The 25,079-nt window shown below is 42.1% G+C and overlaps 1 protein-coding gene across 4 annotated transcripts in view; it reads right to left on the bottom strand.

The window, feature by feature from the left end:
• The window catches only part of EDC4 (enhancer of mRNA decapping 4), a 1,195,251-nt gene that overhangs the window by 875,066 nt on the left and 295,106 nt on the right, over positions 1 to 25,079 (bottom strand). For all 4 annotated transcript variants that reach the window (XM_033940763.1, XM_033940759.1, XM_033940760.1 and 1 more), the window contains exon 7: positions 3,592 to 3,696. In XM_033940763.1, coding sequence (XP_033796654.1) covers positions 3,592 to 3,696 — 105 coding nt within the window. The remainder of the gene's footprint in view (positions 1 to 3,591; positions 3,697 to 25,079) is intronic.

Here is a 25,079-nt window from a genome sequence, read left to right as displayed (position 1 = left end):
GATGCTGAAAGAAAATGGGGAAGAAATAGTGGGGAGAAGACGCTGGCATGGAAGAAGACAGAGATGCCAGACTATGGGGGGAGCGGAGGGAAGAAGATGGGTGCCAGACCAATTTGGAAGGGGGGAGATAGGGAGAGGCACAGTAACAGAGCAAATGGAAGACGCAGAGAAGAGAGACAGTGGATGGAAGGAATTGAATGAGAACATGAGGAAAGCAGAAACCAGGAAACAAAGGTAGGAAAAAAATTATTATTTTTTTTTTTTTTTTGCTTCAGGATAAAGTAGTATATTAGTTGTGTTGATAAAAATTTATAAACATTAGAAGCTCTGGTAGAAACCCATTTACAAAGTATGCATTCTTCCCAATTAATATTTCCAAATTAATAAAGTCTTTTTGCTTATTTTTAAATGGGTTTCTACCAGAGCCTTTAATTCAGTAGCATAATTAACTGAAATAACTATTTCTGAAGTTTATAGGGGCGGGCGGGGACGTAGGGGGTTCCTCGTGGGGACAGAGGGATTCCTCACGGGGATGGATGGGAGTCCTCACGGGGACGGGTGGGACTTTGGCGGGGACGGGTGGGATTTCTGTCCCCGCGCAACTCTCTAGTGTTCACTTCGGCAGCTCCTGGATCTACAGGTGTTTCAATGCTCATAATATTGTGTTGGTATGGGAGAGGAGGGCGAATAGGGGCAGGGTGAGTAGGATTAATTGGGGTTATGCTATGTTTGGTTGGAGTTGGTACAGTAGATGGTGGGGGACTGGATTTATTACCCATTCCGGGTGACCTTCATGTTCTTACCTTAAATGTTAAGGGGCTGAATGCGGCGGTAAAAAGACTGGTTGTTTCGGGAGCTCCTTCGCCTAAAAGCACATATAGTGGTTATCAAAGAAACATGAATATTTGCTTCAGCATGCTCAATTCCCCGAGATATATTTGGCTTCTAATACAGCTAATAAGAAAACAAGTGGGTGAGTATTCTATTGGCAAAGAAATTAGAGCCGGAATGTAAACTGGATCAGAAGGAGCCGGAGGGTTGATACTTGTTTTTGGTGCTCCATGTATACCTTAGTTAATATCTATGCCCTCAACAAGGGACAGGGGATGTTTTATCTAAGATTGGAAAGCCAATTACAGCAGTGTGTGGAAGGGGTTCTTCTGGTGGGTGGCAATTTTAATCTGACGCTTAACCCCGGGGAGGATAACTTAATCATCCAGGAGCAGTATGCTCAATCAGATCAAGAGCGCCTCAAGTCTTTTAAGAGACATTGGGATTTGCAGGATGTTTGGAGGCACCTCCATCCGACTGATCATGCTTATACTCATTATTCGTACTTACATGCTTCCTCCTCTCACATTGATTTTTGGCTTATGGAAAAGTCCTCTGGGTCAAGGGTGCAATCTTGTAATATAGCTAGTAGTGTTTATTCTGACCATGTGCTGGTCTTACTGTGCTTTAAAGATGGTATAGAATCTCGGCAGAGAGCACAATGGTGATTAGATGATGCTCTCCTACTGGATCCCAGTAACCTGGAAGCTACTGCTCATTGAACACACTGCCAGTGTCTATAATTTCTTCAAGGTGCAAAGTCCCAAAAATGTATACAAACATGAAAAATGTTAAAACAATATTCAAAAAGCCCCAAATTCACTATAATTCAAATAGCTACACACATCCATAGTCAACAGTTAAATCCGTAGTCAGGTAATAATCAAAATACAAATTTAAAAAAAAAAATTTAAACCATACAAAAAAAAAAACAAAAAACTTTTGATTATATATCAACTGACTGTGGATTTAACAGTTGACTCTGGATTAGAGAATGGCACAGGGACAAAATTTTTCCCGTCTTCATTTTCCTGTCCCAGCACCTTTCCTGAAAGCTTTGTCCTCATCTACACAAGCCTCAAACACTTTAAAATCATAAGTGTTTGAGGTTTGTGCAATTAAGGTTGAGCTTAAAGCAATTGGGCAGGGACAGCAACAAAACTTGTGGGGATTGGACAGGGCAATTGAGTTCCTGCGGGGATGGGGAAAAATTTGTCTCCATGTCGTTCTCAACTATGAATGTGTGTAGCTATTTGAATTACACTGAATTTGGGGATTTTTTAATATTTTTTGAACATTTTTTCATGTTCTGGATCAATTTTAATCTCCTCATGGTTTTCTTCATGGAGCTCAGATAAATGACATTGCAATAGTTTCTGGTTAAGTATGCTTGTGATGTAGGCTAGAAGTTCTGGGGAGAAGGTGGTGAGTGGGATGACTATTGTTATGTCATCTGCGTAGATGAAGAATTTGAGTTTGAGGTTATGAAGGAGGTTACCCAGGGAGGCGAGGTAGATATTAAATAGTGTGGGTGAGAGGGGGGAGCCCTGGGGCACCCCGCAGGAGTTAACCCAGCTGGATGAGGAAGAGTCGTTTTTGAGTACTCTGTAGGATCTGTTTTGTAGGAATCCGCGAAACCAATTTAGGACCTGGTCGGAGATGCCAATGTGGGTCAGGCATTCTAGGAGAATGTTGTGGTTTACTAGGTCGAACGCACTGCTCAGGTCGAGTTGAAGGATCAGGGCGCTGGAGCCCAGGCTGAAGAGGGTGTGCAAGTGGTCAAGGTAACTATGTCAAGTTTGTGGCCTTTTTCATGGGTTATCTCTGTGTCTGGATTAGGGAAGTCAAGTGACATTAGGAAGTTGGTAATTTCGGTTACATCTGGCTTTCCCTTTTATTCTAAGTGAATGTTTATGTCCCCTATTAGTAGATTGAACGGGCCTTTTAGGGTGTTAACAGTTAGGAATTCAAAGAATTCTTCTCTGGGGCTTGACCACTTTTATATACAAACACACACAATATAATCGTATTAACAACACATAATGGTTAACCACAAAATTAAACTACACAAAGCACACCATATGCTTCTCAATATTCATTCCTACCAGAATACAGATAACCCTTATGCATATATGGGACCAAAAACTAAAAGTACTAATATATACAAACAAAACCCTTAGATATAAGACTGCATGCAGTACAACCCCAGAGGAAAATAAACAAATGCATTTCTTCCTGAACAGACGGCAATGTAAATCAATCATTAAATTAAAAAATAAAATCATTCCCCCCTACCGTTGTCGTCTCCCTCCATGCTGAGCCTTGCCTTCTGGCCTGCCCCCCGGTGTTATCTTTGGGCCGGCTCCCTCTTCATCAGAGCTGCAGTGCACAAAGCCGTGGGTAGCGGCTCCTTGCCCATCCCACACCTCATCTGGAAGCTTTCCCTCTGATGTTGTGACGTCAGAGAGAAGGCTTCCAGTTCAGGCGCAGGAAGCGCATAGGAGCCTCTGCCCACGGCTTTGTGTACTTCAGCACTGAAGAAAAGGGAGCCAGCCCGAAGACAACGCCGCATCAATCGCACCATGGACCGGTGGCTGAAGAGCACTGTCTGGGGTCCGATGCACATGCCAGCCCTGTGGACCGTCAGGAAATTTCTGCGGACCAGCACCAGTCCACAGACCGGCGGTTGAAGAACACTGTTTTAGAAGATAACTTAAACACTACACATCAAAAGTGGAATAATTTAGGAGGCATACTCACTGCACTATGACCTTTCACAATGATAAAACCTTCCTTGATATCAGTAACATTCAGTGGCCAGGAACTGTGGTTGGCGCGAACAATGTCCAAGTCCCAAACCTCTGCCTAAGGGAAAAGGAATACCAATAAGACATCTTAAATTCACAACCAATTTCTAAAACAGTCACAATAATATAGTCGGTTAGGTTGGAAAAAATGATCGTTTAAGTCAATGGTCATCTTCTAAGCTTGCTTTCTCTGGTAATCCAGAAGGTAATAAATTAAGTCATATTGTCGTGACCATTTTGTTCTAAATCAAAATGTCACAAACAGCTTAAAATTCCTCAATCAGTATTTTCCCATTAACATCATTCTCATCCTCAGATAGCAGTAAAATGTATTTCCCCTGTACAAATAATAGAAAAATTGGAAGAGGAGAGAAAGAGTAAAATCAGACTGAATAAACAGTGAGTTTGATCTAAGCTTCTTTCTGGCATCAGATACATATACAGGATTCAAGCAATTAACCAAGAAAGCAAAGTTGCAGAGGTTCTACAGACAATAGGGGAATGCAGCCATACTATAGGGAAATGTCCTCTGGAAGTATCCAGTGTAGAGCTCTCCTCAAGCTCACAGAAAACCTTTTTTGAGACTCTTCAGACAACATGCAGGGCTTCCCACATTAGGCAATACTCCTCCCCTTTCTTCTTTAGTCTATATCTTAGCATCTTCAGATTTAGTAGATTAACTGGCATTTCTTTGAGCAGACAAGGACAGGGAAATAGTTCTATATTCCCCTACTGTCTACAGAGAATTCCCACTATAAATAAGCAACTTCACGTCTTCCACGGATAAGCAGGGGCAATGCAGGCATGTTATATGATAAAATAGAAAGGATCATAGTAACAAAAACTGTGCTGAACTACCCATGGGCAATACAGGAATGAGAGAAGGGTGACTGGTGAGGACTCTTCTATTGAGCAAACACATTATGCAGTACAGCTTGTTCAAGGGCAGTGATTCTAGAGAAAAAACAAATCTATACAGCAATATCTGGTGAAAGACCAAATTGCAGTGCAACAGATGTCAGCAAGAATGGCTGTATAGAGGCTGGTGACAAACTGCCTTAGTCTGGAGTCCTTGAGGGCCAACTGTGATGTTGCAATAGTCTAGGAGACCTAGGACTAGGGACTGGGCAATGAGTTGGAATTGCTTTCTATAAAAGGCAAGCTCGACTATTCTTTGACAGAAAACAATTCCAGCTCATGATCCAGTCCCTAGTCCTAGGTATCCTAGACTATTGCAACATCCTCTATTTCCCCTGCACCACAACAATGATAAAACTACAAACAGTACAAAACACAGCCCCAAGACTGATCTATTTGCTAAGAAAATACGTCCATATCACCGAGGCATACCTCGACCCACACTGGCTCCCAATTCAAGCAAGACTACTATTCAAATTCTACTACTATTTAAATTCATAAATGGAGACAGCCCAGCCTACTTGAACAACCTCCTAATCCAAAATACAACAACCAGACACAGGAGAACCCAGACACCATTCACTTACCCTCCAATCAGAGACATCAGACGGAAAAAACTGTACGATGGCCAACTAGCCACACAGGCAGCAAAACTAGACCACCAATTGCAAAACTTTCAGAAAAAAAATAAAAACCCTGCCATTCAAGAAATCCATGAAGACTAACTAACACCGTATGAAACATTTCAATCCTCTGAAGCAACCCGCTCTACTCTGTAACACCTCTGAACATGTTCAGATAACCTCTTCTGTAATCTGCAAGATAATGGCAAAATAAAAATCACTAATGTAATATAATGTAATGTAATGATAGCAGGCAAAGACCCAGGTGGAGAGGGCACACTTGGTGGCAGGTATGCCCTAATCATTAGTAACAAAGAGCTACGAGATTTTGCAAAGGACTTCAACTCCACAAAGAAAGTAGGGTTTGTCTATGTCAGCCTTATGTTTAAATCATTTTTATTAGAATTTCAAATAAACACAAGTTAAGCGTGTACAAACACAATTCAAGCAACTTCAACTAAGAAAGCATCAACCAACCCATCTATGTCAGCCTTATATTTCTGAATGATACCTCTGTCAGCATAATTTTCTTTTGGCCTACCCAATGTCAGCAAAAGGCCCATGGGATATTATATTTAACAGATCTGATCCTGGGCATGTCAGTTCAGCACTAAAAGCTCCTGCACAGATTCCACATACCTAAGTATCTAGCCAGCCTGGAAGATATGTTAACTATAAGTATTTGAGTGGAACAAAAGATGTCAGACATGCTAATTACATCTACCCTAAGAGGCAGATTCTGCAAAGGACGCTGGTCTCAATGGACGCCTAAGAAGCGGCTGAGAATCGCACACTGGCGTCCTATACAGAATTGAGTATGTCTTAATAAAATAGATAACTTACCCTCAGATTCTGTAACTGGCACCCATGTCCACTGACGTCAGTTACAGAATTGCACCTCCCTGATCGAGGGATCCCTTGCCATCAGATGATCGTAGCAAAGGAATCCCCGATCAGCTGAGCTGGCTTCAGGGAGTCCTGACGGCTCAGCTGATTGGGAAAAAAATAACCCTGCTGTATCCACCTCCCAAATTGGCAAAAGGGATGCCCACTATAGAAAGATTAGATTCTTACCTGGATAATCTTCATTCTGTTAATATACACTGGAGTCTGTACATTAAGTGATCAATCCGTGCTTGCCAACTGTTGTAAAAGGACGTCAATCACATTACATCTGCAATCCCCTGACACTCCCCCCCCCCCCCGAAGTACCATTGGCTGAAGGGATTCCCACTCCCTCTTGCCTTAATCCCCCCCACAAAGCACCATCAGCAGAAGGGATGCACATTCCCACTTGCCGCCACCCAGAACACTCCCCCCCCCCAAGTTGGAGGGATGCCCACCTATAACGAAATCGGCATGTGGGGAAATTTTGTAGATGGATTAAACTGATGAAGTTAGACCAAGAGGTATCAAATAGAGAATGACACGGGGAAAAATTCTGTCCCCGGCCCCGGCTCACCATCCCCTTCACCGCCATTCCCTTCACCGCTCCATCACCGTCATCCCCTTCACCGCCCCGTCACTGTCACTGCCATCCCATTCACTGCCCCATCACCGTCCCTGCAGCATTTATATAAGCCTCAGTACAGCGAAACACCATGAAGACAGAAGAGAGTCCTGCCACTACTACTACTGCACTGAGAATCTGTTTCTGTTTCAGTGCCTCTGCCCTGTAGTAAAAACAGAACATAAAATAAATCAACTGACTTGTCCTCCCTTGCAATGACGTGTCCCCCATGTTCACCTAAAGCTCAAATCAGGTCAATTGTGCACACTAAAAATGCCCACCTGAGCACATAAACATGCAGATGCTGCAGTACAATGAGCAACAGGAGGATCTGGAACGTGAGCGCAGACAGGCAGTGATACAAAAACAGCAGACACCCGACCGATTGCAGCGTTCGCCATTTCCCTCCCTCCACCTCACCTTAGATGTAGAGTATGCCGGCTTTCTTTTTCGCCCAGCTGCACGCATTCAAAAAGCCGCGCATACGCGGCTGCTCATTTGTTCAATATTCTCCTCTGACGCAACCGGACACAAGAAGTTGCAGGAGAGAAGATTGATCAACTCAAGCAGCTGCGCATGCGCGTCTTTTTGAACGCGTGCGGCTGGGCGAAAAATAAAGCCGGTATACTCTACATCAATGTTTTTCAACCTTTTTACACCCATGGACCGGCAGAAATAAAAGAATTATTTTGTGGACCGGCAAACTACTAGGACTAAAATTTAAAAACCCCGTTTCCGCCCTATCTCCGCAAGCTCGGTCACCTCAGTAACTATAGAAAAATAGACAAATATAGGGCAAAATATAGACAACAGATATAAATTCTCAAAACTGACACGTTTTGATTACTAAATTGAAAATAAAATCATTTTTCCTACCTTTGCTGTCTGGTGATTGATTTCATGAGTCTCTGGTTGCGTTTCCTTCTGTCTGTATATCATTTCTTTCTTTCTGCACTCAGGCCCAAGAATTGTCCCTTTCTATTCCCTCCCTCTTTCCTTCCCATGTCCTTAGTGCCCCTAACTGTTTTTAGTGCCTCCAGTGCCTCCTTTCCATGTCTTTAGTGCCCCCAGTGCCTCCTTCCCATGTCCTTAGTGCCCCTTCCTGTCTTTATTGCCCCCAGTGCCTCCTTCCCATGTCCTTAGTGCCCCTTCCTGTCTTTAGTGCCCCCAGTGCCTCCTTCCCATGTCCTTAAGGCCCCTTCCTGTCTTTAATGCCCCCAGTGCCTCCTTCCCATATCCTTAGTGCCCCTTCCTGTCTTTAGTGCCCCTAGTGCCTCCTTCCTATGTCCCTCTCACTGCCTTCCACACTTTGTCCCACCCCCACCCCTGAAGTCTGCCTGCTTTGCACCTGTCCATCTTGCCAGCCCTGCTATACATCAAAGGTGAGGTGGAGGGAGGGAGATGGCGGAACGCTGCGATCGGGCGGGTGGGGACCGCGCAATAATTGAATGCTTCACTGCGGAGACAAGTCCATTCACCGCTCCACAGGGCGGTGAATGGCCTTGTCCCTGTCCCCGCAGAGACCACTATTTTTTCTTCCCCGTTTCGGCGGGTTACCCGCGGCTAGCCGCGGGTAACAACCACCGTGTCATTCTCTAGTATCAAACTGTTACATGAAGCAACTGCAGGTTGGGATGTAAAAGAGATCCTTGATTCTGAGTGAGTAGAGATAGAAAGATCTGCAATGGGATTGGATCTTTGGCACTCAGTTGAAATAGAAGGGGAAACCAAATTTGCCTGAGCCACCAAGGAGCTATCAGGATCATGGTGGCTGACTCTTGCTTGAACTTAAGTACTGTCTTCAGAATGAGTGGGATTGGTGGAAACGCATAGAGGAACTTGCCTGTCCAATCCAGAAGAAAAGCATATGCTTTGAGACAATGAGGGGTGTATTGTCTGGAGCAGAAGCAAGGTAATTTTTGATTGTCAGGAGATGCAAACAGGTTTATCTAAGGAGTACCCCAAAGAGAGAAGATGTGTCGCAAGACTGTGGAATTGAGAGACCACTCATGAGGTTGGAGAAATCTGCTGAGATTGTCTGCAAGGGTATTCTGTTTGCCTTGCACAAATATGGTTTTGAGAAATACGTTGCAAGGAATTGCCCAATTCCAAATGTGCTCGGCTTCCTGAAATAGAGGAAGAGAGCCCATGCCCCCCTGTTTGTTAATATAATACATCGCTACTACTACTACTATTAATTATTTCTATAGCGCTACCAGGCGCACGCAGCACTGTACAGAGTCAAAGAGTAAGAAAACAGTCCCTGCTCGAAAGAGCTTACAATCTAAACACGCAAGACAGACAAACAGGATGTCATGGATACAGTTAAGGGGAACAGTTAATCAGCTGGCTGGGTTGGAGGGCAGAGGAGTAGGGTTAAGAATTGAAAGCTATATCAAAAAGGTGGGTTTTCAGTCTGCTTTTAAACAAGGGAAGGGAAGGGGCTTGATAGACAAACTCAGGTAATTTATTCCAGGCATAGGGGGTAGCTAGATGAAGGGAACGAAGTCTAGAATTGGCAGTGGAGAAGAAGGGTAAAATTAAGAGTGACTTAAGAGTGACTTATCTGAGAAACAGAGTTCTCTGGGAGGTATATAATGAGAGAGAAGTGAGGAGAGATATTGAGGGGTAGCAATTGCTGCTACTGCTACTACTACTACTACTACTAATAATAAAAGTTTATATACCGCAGGACCTTAAAGTTCTATGCGGTTTAAAATAGTTAAAAATACTACAAATTGAGTAAAAAAAACTTACAAAGTTAAAAACTAGTAACTAAAAACCTTAAGATCAGTTATTGTATAAGATTTTGCAAATCAGCTACCTAAGTGCTTCAAGAACAAATATATGTTTTTAGATGTTGCCTAAATTCCTCATAATTATTAGTAATCGAAAGCAATTTTTCCAAATCTTTACCCCATAATGCTGCCTGATACGAAAATAGATGATTGTCTGTTTTAACTAGTAGGATTTGATTGGAAATACGAGCTCAAAATGTTTTTAGAGCATTGCATATTGCCCTGAGCTCCAACAAGTTGATGAGGAATGTCTATTCTCAAGGAGACCACCGACCTTGATTTTTGAGACTGTCCAAGTGAATTCCCCAAGCATATATTGATGCAACCATTGTGAAAATCTTCTGATGTGGTGGAATGTGAAGTAGTAAACCTCTGAAGAGATTGAGTTCAACCACCAGCAAAGAGTTCAACAAAGTAGCGAGGTGACTGATCCATTGGGACAAGGGATCAGAGGCCTGAGACCATTGTGATGCCAAGGTTCACTGAGTTGTTTTAGGTGAAGTTGAGCAAAGGAGGTGACATGAACAGTTGATGCCGTGTGACCCATAACACGCATCATTTGTCTTGCTTTGGACAGTGGACACTCGATTGCAAAGATGAAGTAAAGTGTCTTTCTGAGGAAGGAACGCCTGTAGAAGAGTAGTGTTTAGCAGGCCATGCTCATTATATTCAGGTTTTATATTTACTAGACACACTGTTTGTGACATTTAAGCTTTGATTTAAAAAATTTTTTAAAAACTTGGAGAAAACTATATAGAAAAACATTTTAGAGAGAGATGCACAGAAATATGAATGATTTGAAATAGGTATAAATTAGTGCAGAAAAGAGGAAAAGTCTTTTTTATTTATTTTGTTTACATCACAAAACCAGTATGGGTTGGAGAGGTTGTAACCCTATACTTCTACTAAGACTAAGGGGTCATTTTATTAAGGTGCACATTTAGCGCGTGCTAAATTGTTTCACATACCTTAATAAGGACCCCTAAGTATCTTTATAAAAAAATTTGGCCCACGACTTAGCCTATGATTTAGATTTCGGCCTCTTATGTGATTGAGTTTGACACCCCTGGTTTACATGATTGTGGCTTAGCTTTGGAGCCAATGAGAATAGTCCAACTCTGCTCATGCCACATGAGTTTTTGAGTGGCACCCTCAACCTTCTCTGCAAAGAGTTCTTCCTCGAGACAAGGGATGTTTGCCAAGTGGTCCTGAATGTTAATGTCCATATCAAGAGACTCTTAGCCATGCCAGGCGTCTCATGGCAATGGACATTGGCGATGCTCTGGATGATACGTCAAAAGCATCAAATGCCGATCATGCCATTAATTTTCATGTTTGAAATAAATTGTGAATGGTATCTTGAAAGTCCTGTAGATGATCAAATGGAATGCACTGCTGAAATTTAGCTAACTTCTTAAGAAGATGTTTGAGGTAAACATCATGTAAAAGCTGTAGCTCAGAACTCTAATAGTTAACATAGAGTTCTGATAAAGATGTCTACCAAACTTGTCCATGGTGTGATCCTCACGACCAGGTGGCGCAGTAGCATAAACTCTGGAGCTAGAGGATTTCTTAAGCGTGGATTCAACCATCAATGACTGATGTGCTCATTGTGGTTTATCAAATCCTGGACAAGAGTGAATCCTAGAGAGAGTTAGTTTTCATTGGAGCTATAGTGGTGGAAAGAGGAATCTCCCAGTTCCTAAAAAGAGCTTCCTTAAGAACATAAGAATTACCGCTGCTGGGTCAGACCAGTGGTCCATTGTGCCCAGCAATCCACTCACGCGACAGACCTTAGGTCAAAGACCAGTGCCCTAACTGATACTAGCCTTACCTGCGTAGTTCTGGCTCAGCAGGAACTTGTCTAACTTTGTCTTGAATCCCTGGAGGGTGTTTCCCCCTATAACAGCTTCTAGAAGAGCATCTAAGTTTTCTACCACTCTCTGATAGATTATGTAGTGGCAACTAAAGAAGTTCTTTAGGAGGCTCATCAAAATCCAAAGCCTCTATGAGCTTTGCTCTAGGCTCAAGGTCAAACTCTAACTTAAGTCAAGTCTTTTCCCATTTTTCTGAAGAATTTGGTGAAGAAAAATACCTCCGGCGATCTTTGCCTGGGAGGCAGAAGAAATGGATATTAAGGAATTCCGTGATTCAGGAGCTGATTGTCATTGTCAGTATCAGAATGGTGAGATAGGTCAGTGTCAAAATTCTGAGCAGGTGACTTTCTATACAATGTGGAAAAAGGCTGTTTCTTAGAGAGTGGAGTATGACGAGAAAGACTTCTTCTACAATTCCAGTACCGATCCGAAGACAATGATGATGAATAACGTCATCTGGAATGTTTGGGTCTTGATCTCTGATGTGAACGCGACAAATTGATACCGTGTGAAGCTCTTTTTGAAGCAGAAGAATGAGCATCAGTATGATGCGATGTCTTTAGACTGTTCCAATGGAGAATGTTGATGCGTCGATCGATGCCTCGATGCAGATCGACAATGAGTAGACATAGATCTTCGATGCACCAATATAGAGTGGCACTGCCTCGACGTAGACCTTGAGCTGGTATCCTGGGGCCTCGAGATGCTATGCTCTGGCTAGGCCAGAACCAAGGAGTTGGTGTTTGCATCGGTGTAGAACAGAGCGAGGAGCTGTTCACTACCTGTCTGGACGTCAGAGGAGACTCTGTTCTGTTGCCCTGTGTCTCCTGCAGCAGCGCCAGGGCTTGCTGTGGAATCGGGCAGGCACTGCTAGAGATGGACCCCTGATGTCATCGGGTCCGTCGCTCTTAATTTTCTTCACTTTAAAACTCTGACTGCTGCTGCGGTTGCGGCCGCAAGGCGTGGCCGAAGGGGCATGCCCTAAGGGGCAGGTCCCGCCCCTTGGAGCAACGAGGAGCAGGGGAGCGAGAATTCAGGTTGTATAACTATAATTCTTTATAATATGGGGAAAAGGAAAATTAAGCCTAAGAGCTGAACACCTACTGTTTCTGGACCAATGGACAGGCATTTGACTTTTTCTGCAGAAAATCCACTACAACCTTTACTTGATATGAACTCTCCCATGTCAGGTGCATTGATGAGTCCCCTTGAAAGGACTCCCTTCATCCAGTATCTAGTGATAGCGGGAAGAATATTCCTCCCGCTGTTTCCACTGAATATGTGGTTCCTTCTACACAATTAAGTAAATTCGTTTTTACTGATATACCTAAACTGCCTGAATTCTCAGGCGTCGTAGAAGATCAACCACTAGCAGTGGAAAAACAAGATATTACCCTTAAGGACTTGTGGTTAGGTATATCTAGAGTTGAAGGGTTTCTCAGAGAATCAATGAAACAAACATTGGATTATTCACAGTCTGTGTCTCAAAAGTTCGTGAATGTGGATTCCAATTTAAGCTGCTTGGATAAAAGACTGAGTATGATAGAAACTCAAAGTAAAACATTGCAAACCGTCTCAGTATCTGCTGTTACGGATTCTACAGTATTACATTCTAAAATTGAAATGTTGGAAAATAGGAATAGAGTGAGAAATCTCCGCTTGGTTAATTTCCCAGTGACACATTTATTATCTCCTGAAATTTTATTAAGGAAATTCTTTAAAGAAATACTGGGCCTAACCAATGCGGAGACTTTTCCGATTTGTAATTATTATTATATTCCGCAAAAGACAGTACAATCCAACCAGGATGTGGACGTTAGATAGATTATGAGCCCACCGGGACAGATAGGGAAAATGCTTGAGTACCTGATTGTAAAAACCACTTAGATAACCTTGATAGGCGGTATATAAAAAATCCTAATAAACTTGAAACTTGACCACCTGGTCACAAATGAAATAAATCTAACAGAATTCCTGGAAGATAGTCAAGATGTGATTCAGAGTAGGTCCACTACATGTATGAGTGAGACTGATAAGATGCTAATAATGAAACTTTATTTTCAAAACAGGCTGACAAAGTTTTGTGGAGATCTGGTTAGGATTTTTCCTGATGTCTCAAGAGCCACGCAACTAAGAAGAAAAGAATTTTTAAAATTAAGAACAAGAGTTTTGGCTCTTGAGGCATCATTTTATTTAAAATTCCCTTGTAAATGTCTTGTTAAAGTACAAGCTTATATAAAAATGGCTAATATGTAATGGTAATACCAACCCTCTCAAATCAACTGAATATAATCAACAAAACTGGGTTGGAGTGTCAAAAGTGTATATTTTTTCTTCAATCGGACACCTCAGCCCCACCACTCCACGAGTTGCTTTACAATGACCATATTATTATAATTAAGGCGGATAAGGGGGGAGCCACAGTAGTGATGAATAGGCAGGATTATGAAACCGAAGCCTGCCGACAGCTTGATAACACGCAGGCATACTTGAAATTGACTGGGGATCCCACAGAACATTTAGCGGGGAGGATATTGGAATTTCTAAACGCACATTTGGAGGGAGGTATGATCACCAACAAAGAATATGTTTCTGTTTGAAAAATACCTGACAGTTCCTAGAATCTCCTTTGTGCCCAAAATACATAAAACTCTTATTACACCTCCAGGACGGCCAATAGTAAACACTCGGCACTCTATTTTGGAACCCCTCTCTAAAGTAATAGATTATTTTTTAAGGGACGAGGTCCCTAAGATAAGATCATACATTCGGGACTCTTCCGACTTTCTTCGGAAATTAGCAACAACAGAGGTTAACATGGTAGGCAAGTGGATGGTGACCTTGGATGTCACCTCCTTATATACTCAGATCCCCCAGATGGAGGCATTGTATGTCATATCTGAGACCATGCAGCGGAGAGCACCTCCCCAACGTATATCTACCGGCTTCCTCATGCAATTGGCCCAATGGGTTATTCAGAGTAACTACTTCCTATACCAACAGCAATTTTACCAGCAGATCCAGGGGGTGGCTAAGGGGGACACGTTGGCCCCCTCGGTTGCAGCCCTATATATGGCCAAATTTTAAGAGGAACATATATATATATCAGAATGGTATTCTCAAGTTGCATTTTGTGGCTGGTTTCTCGATGATATATTTTTTATCTGGCAAGATACCAGGGAACAACTTGACCGGTTTTTTCACCACTTAAATACGGTGGATGAGAATATAAAATTTACCATGACATGCCATTGTACCCAAATAGTGTTTTTGGACATTAACATCCAGGTACAAGAAGGGAGGATTCAGACTTCCCTATACTGTAAGCCAGTCACACGGAACACGATCTTACATTTTGACAGCTTTCACCCCTTTAAATTAAGGTTTAACTTACCTATTGCCCAATTTCTACAGGCCCATTGAGTATGTTCTTCTCTGACAGATTCCGTAAGAGGGGATATCTGGAAAAATCCATTCGACAAGCATATTTAAGGGCAAGATTTGCCCAGAGGGAATTGCTTTTGAGAGAGCCAGAGGGACCCTGTAGGGCGACAAATGAGCCTTTGACTTGTGTGCTTCCCTTTTCTAGGGTTTCCAAATTAGTGGTGGGTCTTTTAAGACAACACTGGCACATAGTACAACTACACCCACCTTTGCGGGATTTTCCCTGGATAGCCTACTCCAGGGGTATCACATTGGGACAGAGATGCAATTCTCAAAAATATGGCAGAAGGGAGGTGAGAGAGAGGGGCCACCACGAACCATGTGGTAAATGTCAGTGGTGCCCCTCTACTATCACAGGTGACTCGTGGAGGGTTCCGGCCGGGTAGACCAATGAATTTACATTCCAATGCGGTTACAGACATAAGACATAAGAACATAAGAACATAACATAAGAACATAAGAACATAAGAACATAAGCAATGCCTCTGCTGGGTCAGACCTGAGGTCCATCATGCCCAGCAGTCCGCTCACGCGGCGGCCCAACAGGTCCAGGACCTGTGCAATAATCCTCTATTTATACCCCTCTATCCCCTTTTCCAGCAGGAAATTGTCCAATCCTTTCTTAAACCCCTGTACTGTACCCTGCCCTATTACTCCCTCTGGAAGCGCATTCCAGGTATCCACCACTCGTTGGGTAAAGAAGAACTTCCTAGCATTCGTTTTAAATCTGTCCCCTTTCAACTTTTCCAAGTGTCCTCTTGTTCTTTTATTTTTCGAAAGTTTGAAGAATCTGTCCTTCTCTACTCTCTCTATGCCCTTCATGATCTTATAAGTCTCTATCATATCCCCTCTAAGTCTCCTCTTCTCCAGGGAAAAGAGACCCAGTTTCTCCAATCTCTCAGCGTATGAGAGGTTTTCCATCCCTTTTATCAAGCGTGTCGCTCTCCTCTGAACCCTCTCGAGTAACGCCATATCCTTCCTAAGGTACGGGGACCAATATTGGACACAGTATTCCAGATGCGGGCGCACCATCGCCCGATACAATGGCAGGATAACTTCTTTTGTCCTTGTTGTAATACCCTTCTTGATTATGCCTAGCATTCTATTTGCTTTTTTAGCGGCTGTTGCACACTGTGCCGTCGGCTTCATTGTCATGTCCACCATTACCCCCAAGTCCCTTTCTTGGTTGCTCTCATTCAATAATATCCCTCCCATCGTATAGTTGTACCTCGGGTTTCTGATTCCAACATGCAATACTTTACATTTCTCAACGTTGAACTTCATCTGCCATCTTGCCGCCCATTCCCCCAATTTGTTCAAGTCCCTTTGCAATTCTTCGCATTCCTCTTTAGTCCCAGCTCCACTAAATAGTTTTGTATCGTCCGCAAATTTTATTATCTCACACTTCGTGCCTGTTTCTAGATCATTTATGAATATATTAAATAGCAGCGGCCCGAGCACTGAGCCCTGCGGAACACCACTCGTGACCCCCATCCAGTCTGAGTAGTGGCCCTTCACCCCTACCCTCTGTTTCCTACCCGCCAACCAGTTTCTGATCCATCTATGTACGTCTCCGTCCACTCCATGGTTCTTCAGTTTCCGGAGTAGACGTTCGTGAGGCACCTTGTCAAAGGCTTTTTGGAAATCAAGGTATATGATGTCTATGGGGTCTCCTCTGTCCATCCGTTTGTTAATTCCTTCAAAGAAGTGCAATAAGTTCGTTAGGCACGATCTCCCCCTGCAGAAACCATGTTGGGTTGTTTTCAAAAGTTCGTTTCTTTCTAGATGTTCATCGATGTGTTCTTTAATCAGTGCTTCCGCCAGTTTCCCCGGAACCGAGGTCAAACTCACTGGTCTGTAGTTTCCCGGGTCACCTCTTGATCCCTTTTTAAAGATGGGCGTGACATTGGCTATCTTCCAATCCTCCGGGATCATGCCTGTTTTCAAGGATAGGTTGCAAATTTGCTGCAGTAGTTCCGCTATCTCCTCCTTTAATTCCTTCAGAACCCTGGGATGGATTCCGTCCGGACCCGGGGATTTGTCAGTTTTAAGTTTTTCTATCTGCCTGTGTTTTGTATGCGATTGTATGTCCGTGTGAATTGGTTTATATAGGTCGGACCAATCGCAAGATCAGGGTCAGATTAAATGAACACAAATCGCGCATTGTTAATAAGGTCACCCAAGCACCCTTGGTAACTCACTGGTATAGATATAATCATGACGTTGATCAGATCAGATGGCGTGTTATCAAAAGTATAACGGGGAGGGATGGTGGGAAAGATCTACGGAGATTAAATGAGGAAGAGCAGAGGTTGATTTTTTCACTTGATACAGTGGAACCTCGGGGATTGAATGGGGAGGTTGAATGGGTTACTTTGACTGGTGGTTGAATGGACCAATGAAGTTTTTGGGGGGAGTGGTTATGACATCACAAGATTTTGAATTTAAATGCGAGCCGAGGACGCTGCCGCCATCTTTCACAGAGACCTTACTTGTGAGTTGGATGACAACGGTGGCTCGGTAAGATGGAGTTGAGATGGGGGGGAGTTGATGTGAGTAAGTTGGGGGGGAGGTAGTGTATATAGAAGGGTTCACTACAACTTCCCTATACTTTTGTTTTTTACACAGGCAGACTCTTGAGACAGCACTATATGTGCGAAACATGTCGGATCAGACTCCCAGGTTCGGCTGTGTTTAAGCTAAGTATACAAGCTCTTTAACTTTTTCATTATAAATTATTGAAAAATTTTTATAAAACATAATAAATATCACGCAGCACTTAAAATGGATGACCTATGATGAGGCACCACATAAATCTCCCGTTTTCTTGAGTTGGCATAGCGGTGGAGTGGTGGGGCTGAGGTGTCCGATTAAAGAAAAAAATATACAGTTTTGACCAACCCAGTTTTGTTGATTATATTCAGTTGTTAAAGTACAAGACATTGAATATGTATTTTGGGATCCCATCCAATTACAACAATTTTTAATGGCAAGAGAACAGAAATGAGGTTTGTCAGTTTTTTATGTTTCATTACTGAGAAATTTGGAGGTTGTCAGAGTCCCAATAAATATGGAATGGTCAAGATTCTTATGAATCAGCATCCATTCTTAGTTTTCTTTGTATTTTATGTAATTGATATAGATGTACGGCTCCCCAGCTTAGTGGGCTTGAAAAGGAATTTTTTGTGGTATATGTATAATTAATGTTAATCTTTGTATAAGAATCCTTTTTCTTTGGTATCACCTGATATTAAAATTGTAAATTTGTATAAATAAAAAAAAATAAAAAGAACAGAGCTTAAAAATGTCACCGAGCTCCTTCAGCTGTTCTTAGAAGATTTGCACCAGCACCGAGCTCCTTCAGCTGGTCTTAGAAGATTTGCACCAGTACCACTGGCTCAACAGCCGGTACCATCAGTGCTGCAGGGAATATAGGGTGGGAGATCTCAATGAGGATACATCCCCTTGTAGGAGACACTGCCTGCACTTAAGGAGACCATTGGTGTCTGCTCTTGGCCAGCATCGAGGGACTCGATGCAGTAGAGGCCTGAAAAGCTGGCTTCTTAGCAGGCTTCGATGGAAGAGTGGCATCCGATGTCGTTCCGCAGAGCCATCAACAAGCGCTTTTGTAAGGTGTGACAGCGGGCACAATTATCCACTTGATGCTCAGGCCCTAAACACTGTAAACACCAGTATGCAGGTAATAGAAATTGGGCACTGGCACTGACAGCACTTTTTAAAACCATTCGGATGTCTCAACATGGATGAAAAAATTGCAGCAGTATAGTCAAAAGATTCAATAATGGCTGAAAAACATGGCAAATCTGATAGAAAAAAGGACCCAAAGGCCTGACCGAGGGATCAAAAGAAAACAATTATTTCTTTAAGACAAAAATTAGTTTAAACTAATTAGAAAAGAAGAAAAAACAGTCAACAGGTGAAAAAATGCTGACGGGAAGGCAATTTTGGACAGAGTCCAAAACCATAGAACAACTTTGCTCCATGGAAAACGAAGAACTGAGGAACTGCGAGCCGATATTGGGCAGAAAAGCACTTGCACATGCGCAGGACAGGCGCTCGAAGCTTCACAAAGCTTAAAGTGCCAGTAAACTTTGGCACTGTCTATACTGGGCTCAGTGGATGACATCACCCACATGTGAGAATATGCTGCCTCTTTTCCTGGGATAATATACCCTTCACATCTCCTAGTGGAGTTCCTCAAGGCTTACTCCTGGCTTCCCTATTGTTCAATATCTTCATGACTCCTATCTTAACTTTAGCAAAATCCATCAGATCTACCATCTTTGTCTATTGACTAGGATATTCATCTTCCTTCACCTCCCTTAACCTATCAGATATTTCTCAGAACAATGATCTCAACTCTAAATTCTGCACAATTACCAACTGGTTATTTGACAATCGTCTGGTAAAAGGGCTGGAACACTGCCCATACGCCGAGAGGTTGGATAGGCTGGGGCTCTTCTCTCTGGAAAAGAGGAGGCTCAGGGGAGATATGATAGAGACCTTCAAGATCATGAGGGGCATAGAGAGGGTGGATAGGGACAGATTCTTCAGACTGAAGGGGACAACAGGTACGAGGGGGCATTCGGAGAAACTGAAGGGAGATAGGTTCAAAACAAACGCAAGGAAGTTTTTTTTCACCCAAAGGGTCGTGGACACTTGGAATGCGCTACCGGAGGAAGTGATCAGGCAGAGTACGGTACAGGGATTCAAACAGGGATTGGACGGATTCCTGAAGGATAAAGGGATCATAGGATACTGAGGGAGGAACTGGGATGTAACACAAGTATAGAAAGCTAACCAGGTAATGAGTATAGAAACCAGGTCGTGCATGTGCAAGACCGGAGGATTAGGACTTCGATAGGAAGACAGGACTTAAATGAGAAACCAAGGTGGCAAGGGAGCCCCCTCTGGTGATACAGACAGGTCGTGACCTGTTTGGGCCGCCGCGGGAGCGGACTGCTGGGCGGGATGGACCTGTGGTCTGACCCGGCAGAGGCACTGCTTATGTTCTTATGTTATGTCTGACCCTCAATCCAACTGATAACAGATCTAATCTCCCCTTTCCTCTGTTAGGCACACCCCTACCAATTACACGTACTCTTGAATTCTTGAAATTTATATTAGATAATACCCTCTAATCTCAAATTACCTCCGTCATTCAGCAAAGTTTTTTCAAACTTCAGAAAATTCATTTTTTAAAACCCTTGCTTTACATCTCAGCCCTAAACATATTAGTACCCATTAGGAGGCGTAAGGTAGTGGTAGTTGGCGATTCCCTACTGAAGGGTACAAGCAGACCAGACATGATGTCACAAGAGGTATGCTGTCTGCCTGGAGCCAAAATCCAAGATGTTATGGAGAGCTTGCCGAGACTCATCAAGCCTGATAACTACTATCCGATGCTGTTCATCCACATTGGCACAAACAACCCCTGCGAACGTATCAAAAGTGACTTTGTGCCTCTGGGAGAGAAGGTGAAGCAGTCAAGGTGGGGGTAGGGAAAGAATCAAGGAAGTGGAGAAATCGGCATGATGGCTTGGGGAGAAGCAGGGGAAGAGAGAAAGAAAGGCAGAAAGAAAGAAAGAGGGGGGTCAGGGGGAGAGAGAAAGAAAGGCAGAAAAAAAGAGGGGGGCCGGGGGAGAGAGAAAGAAAGGCAGAAAAAAGAGAGGGGCCAGGGGGAGAGAGAAAGAAAGGCAGAAAGAAAGAGGGGGGCATTGGGAGAGAGAATGAAAGGCAGAAAGAAAGAAATATTGGCTTTACAGAAGGAAGTGCAACCAGAGACTCATTAAATCAGGAGACAAAAAGGTAGGAAAAATTATTTTTTCAATTTAGTGATCAAAATGTGTCCATTTTGAGAATTTATATCTGCTGTCTATATTTTGCACTATGGCCCCCTTTCACTAAACCGCAATAGCGGTTTTTAGCGCAGGGAGTCTATGAGCATCGAGAGCAGTGCAGGGCATTCAGCGCAGCTTTCTGCGCTAAAAATTGCTATCGCGGTTTAGTAAAAGGGGAGGGGGTATATTTGTCTATTTTTGTATAGTTGTTACTGAGGTGACATTGCATATTTTAAAGTCATCTGCCTTGACCTCTGATAAAAGCCCTGAATACAAATGATAATTAACATTTTCTCTGCATACATTGTGCTTTGTGTTTTTAAAAATTTTATTGTTGGTAGATCATTTTGACTTGGTCATTTTAAAAGTAGCTCGCAAGCCAAAAAAGTGTGGGCACCCCTGCTCTACACGGATGGGGAAAGGGGGCAATGTCTGGAAAGCAGTATATACTAATGCTCGAAGTATAGGAAACAAGATTCTGGATCTAGAAGCTGTGATTCAAAAAGAGGAGTTGGATATAGTGGTGATCACGGAGACATGGTTCACAAAGAACCATGACTGGGATGTAGTTATACCGGGCTATAATCTGTTCAGAAAAGACAGGGTAGGAAGAAAAGGAGGAGGAGTAGTGTTATGTTAAATAACATATTAAAGCCACACAATTGTAGGATCTGCAGGGCAAGGAAAAGGCACTGTGGATCAATTTGGAAAGAGGGAATGGTGAATATATTTACATTGGTGTGATATACAGGCCTCCTTCACAGACAGAAGAGGTAGATAGAGATTTAATAGTAGACATTCAGAAAATATCTAAAAAAGGGGAAGTCTTGCTAATAGGTGATTTTAACATGCCGGATTGTTGGTTGGGGTATCCCTATTGCAGGGTCTTCTAGCAGTAGGGAGATTCTGAATTCTCTACCAGGAGAATTGTTCCAGCAGTTGGTAAGGGAACCCACACGGGATGGGGTCATACTGGACATAGTGCTTACAAACAGGGAAAGTGTTTCTGATGTTACAGTGAGTGATCATCTGGCATCCAGTAATCACTGCATGCTACGGTTTAATATTAAGATGGGTATAGAGAGGGTTCATTCAAAGGCAAAGGTTCTAGACTTTAAAAAAACTAATTTTTTGGGGCGCTAGAGGGTGCAGAGAGTAATGGCAGCTTGATCACAGGGCTCTGGCAAACTCCGTTGCAAATCGATATTCCTCAGAGTTCAAAATCTTTCTCACTCTTGCAAACAATTCCAGAGTGTATAGTAATATGTCGGCTACTAAGGTAAACAAAAGACATAAGCCTGAACTGACCTCTCCAAACAAGAAACCGGAAGAGAGGGACGACACAGTCACACTTCAAACGGTCCTAGAAGAGATTCGCGCCATGCGTGATACCGTTAATGAAACGAAGGACAAAGTGCTCAAAATGAGATCAGATCTTACTGCCTTACGTACGGATCTCTCACAACTAAAACTGAGAACGGATGCGCTGGAAGCACAACACGCAGGTATGCAAGCCTCCGTATCCATGCTACAGCATCAAATCAAGAGTGCATTTACTTGAAAAAGAGCTGGAAAATGCATACTTAAGATCCAGATGGAATAATTTACGGTTTTTAGGGATACTGGAAGGATATGAGGGATCCGACACCCTTAAGTACATGGAAACACTAATTCTCAAACTCCTGGGCATTCAATTCAATCGTGATTTTGAGTTAGACAGGGCCCAACGTGTTCCTTCCTATTGGCCCTCTAACACATGATATCCCAGGCCTATCATAGTCCGTTTCCTCCGGTATGCTCAACTTACAGAAGTCATACAAAAAGCTAAGACCAAAGCTCCACTTAAGATTGAAGATCACAACATCTTAATAGTTCCTGACTTGAGTAAACACACCGCTCAACAACGTAAACAACTTCTTGTTTACCATCCTAAAATCAGGGAGCTCAAGGCCCAGTTTGAGATGATGTATCCAGCTACCATGAGGGTCACTTTCAACAACTCGACAAAAAATTTCACTGACCCGAAACAGTTGGCCGAATTTTTCGAAGTACACCAATCGACTAGTATTGACTGTGTGCGATTGCTTCGCTGCTTCCTTTTGGTGTGATGTTGCTACTCGACCTTAATCTCATCGGTCCACTATTCTACCACTGGTCAGCGAAGGCAAGCACTATAACATGTGGCAGTTCCACCATTATCCATGTGCTCAGCATTTTTTTTTTTAAACCTATTCTTTCAACTATGTTGCCTTAACATATTCTGGGAGCATTTTTCTTACTTTGTCACTATATTCAACTATTTCCTCTCAGGGTGATTATCGATATGCAGCAATGTATGATTCGGTACTGCGGTTTGCTGGTCTTGCTGATCACTTCATTTGTCTGCAGCTTTCTAGTACTGCTAAATGAACACGAGACAGTTTCATCCTTCTGCAATTACCACAACTTAATTGAACACGATGCTTAGAGACTCGTCTGCAATTTAATTTTTTTTTTTCTTGATCCTATTAGAATTCAGAGTATTTATTATACTAATTAACTCTATATGATTTTAATGTTATGTGATAGCGAGATATCTACTGTTCTGTCCTTTATGTATTATTTTGTGCCTTGCAATGACAACATGAACTCTATTATTGGTTTAGTATCTTCTTCTCTAAATTATAATTTTCTTTAATTCCTACATCCTTTAATGTCTTACAATTTATAACATACATTATAAGGTATTTTATGACCAATTTCTTTTATTTTCAATTTTATTTATAGGATTAATTAATCTCAATGCATAAATTATTGCTTTACTGCTTGCTAATCTAATTTTACTGCTTGCTCATATTAATTTACATTTCTGAAGGTGTTAATCATATCTTACACAGTTTTTCTAACTGGTCTGTTTGTTTTTCAGCCTGTAATAATGAAATAGAGATGTTTTTAATAATTTTATTATGTAGATACTATAATTTGGTACTCTTATGATGTTATGTATTTTATATTTTCTTATTTGCATTACTAACAATTTATGTCTATCACTAATTGATTTGTAGATTTTAGAATATCAATGCAAGTTGCGACTATATAATTGAGTTTTCCATTAGACAGGTTCTACAACATATCTTAATTAATTCATTTATTATAAAGTGTATTGCTTCTAAAGGTAATTTCCTGCCTCTCAAATGTTCTTAATTATGCACTCATGCACCTTACTATTCTTTATCTTACATCCCTTTAAATTCTTCTTTACCCACCTCTCCAGCCACACCTTTTTTTTTTTTTTAATTGGGTCTGCATCCATCTCTGCTTTCTCCCAACTATCACTCTTACCAAATTGTTATTTTGATTAACCTTTGCTCTTAGGCTTTGAAATAACTACTTGCTGTCGGTGTGACTCTGATGTTGGCTCGGGATAATGGGCTGGCAAATGTTCAGTATAGTTGAAGTGTTTTCTACAGTTTCTTCAAGTATTATATAACTACATAGCTTACTTTGTAGTATAAGTGCATCAATTAGATAGAAATGTTCTGTTCCTTAGTCAGGCTTATAATGGGATGTCTATATCATCTGACACATATCATTTTCATTCATAACAAGTGTTGTTTCTTTATTGTGTTTTGAAAGGAATTATATTTCAAACCTGTACTAACCTTTTTGTCAGGGTGGTGACCAACCTGTACTCCCTCGCTCTCTTCCCATGGGGTGTATCTGTCGTGGGCCATATTTTTGGCCAGGCAGAAGTGTAGCATACCTGGATGTCATGTTATTTTATAATTCACTAGTTAATCACAATATGATCATTCTCATGCAGGCAGTCTCTGTTGTTTCAATATCTCATGTACAAGTGTCTACTCTACACATCGTGGTCTTCTGTGCTTCAATGTTAAAAATAATATCATTAAATGTCAAGGGATTTCATAATCCAATCAAAAGGAAAAAAATTCTAGACTATATATCCAAGAAAACGCCTGACATAGTATGCTTTCAAGAAACTCATTTAAATGTCACTGAATCAGGTAAATTGAAAACTAAATGGTCTCTGCCAGTCATCGCTTCACCTGCCATGCAGAAGAAAAATGGCACTGCTGTATTGATTCGCTCCCGATCAGACATTACACTGATTTCCCAATCCAATGATGCAGAGGGTAGATGTATTAAAGTTAATTTAATGGTAGGTCAAACTACCTTATCACTGATCAATATATATGCACCCAACTCTGATAAACCAGAATTCTTCAATGAGATTATGTTAACGCTATTGGAAGATAAATCTCAAGCGCACGTGATAGTTGGTGACTTCAATCAAGTTCTAGACCCAATTAGTGATAGAAAATCTACGGCTTCACATAAACCTTCTAAAACTTGGCACAGCTTGCACAATATGATAACACAGCTAAAATTGGTGGTTGCCTGGAGAGG

Source organism: Geotrypetes seraphini, chromosome 4 (genome assembly GCF_902459505.1).
Source record: "Geotrypetes seraphini chromosome 4, aGeoSer1.1, whole genome shotgun sequence".
Classification (NCBI taxonomy): Eukaryota; Metazoa; Chordata; class Amphibia; order Gymnophiona; family Dermophiidae; genus Geotrypetes; species Geotrypetes seraphini.
Note: the sequence above shows the minus strand (reverse complement) of the source record. Positions and strands in the feature narration are given on the sequence as shown.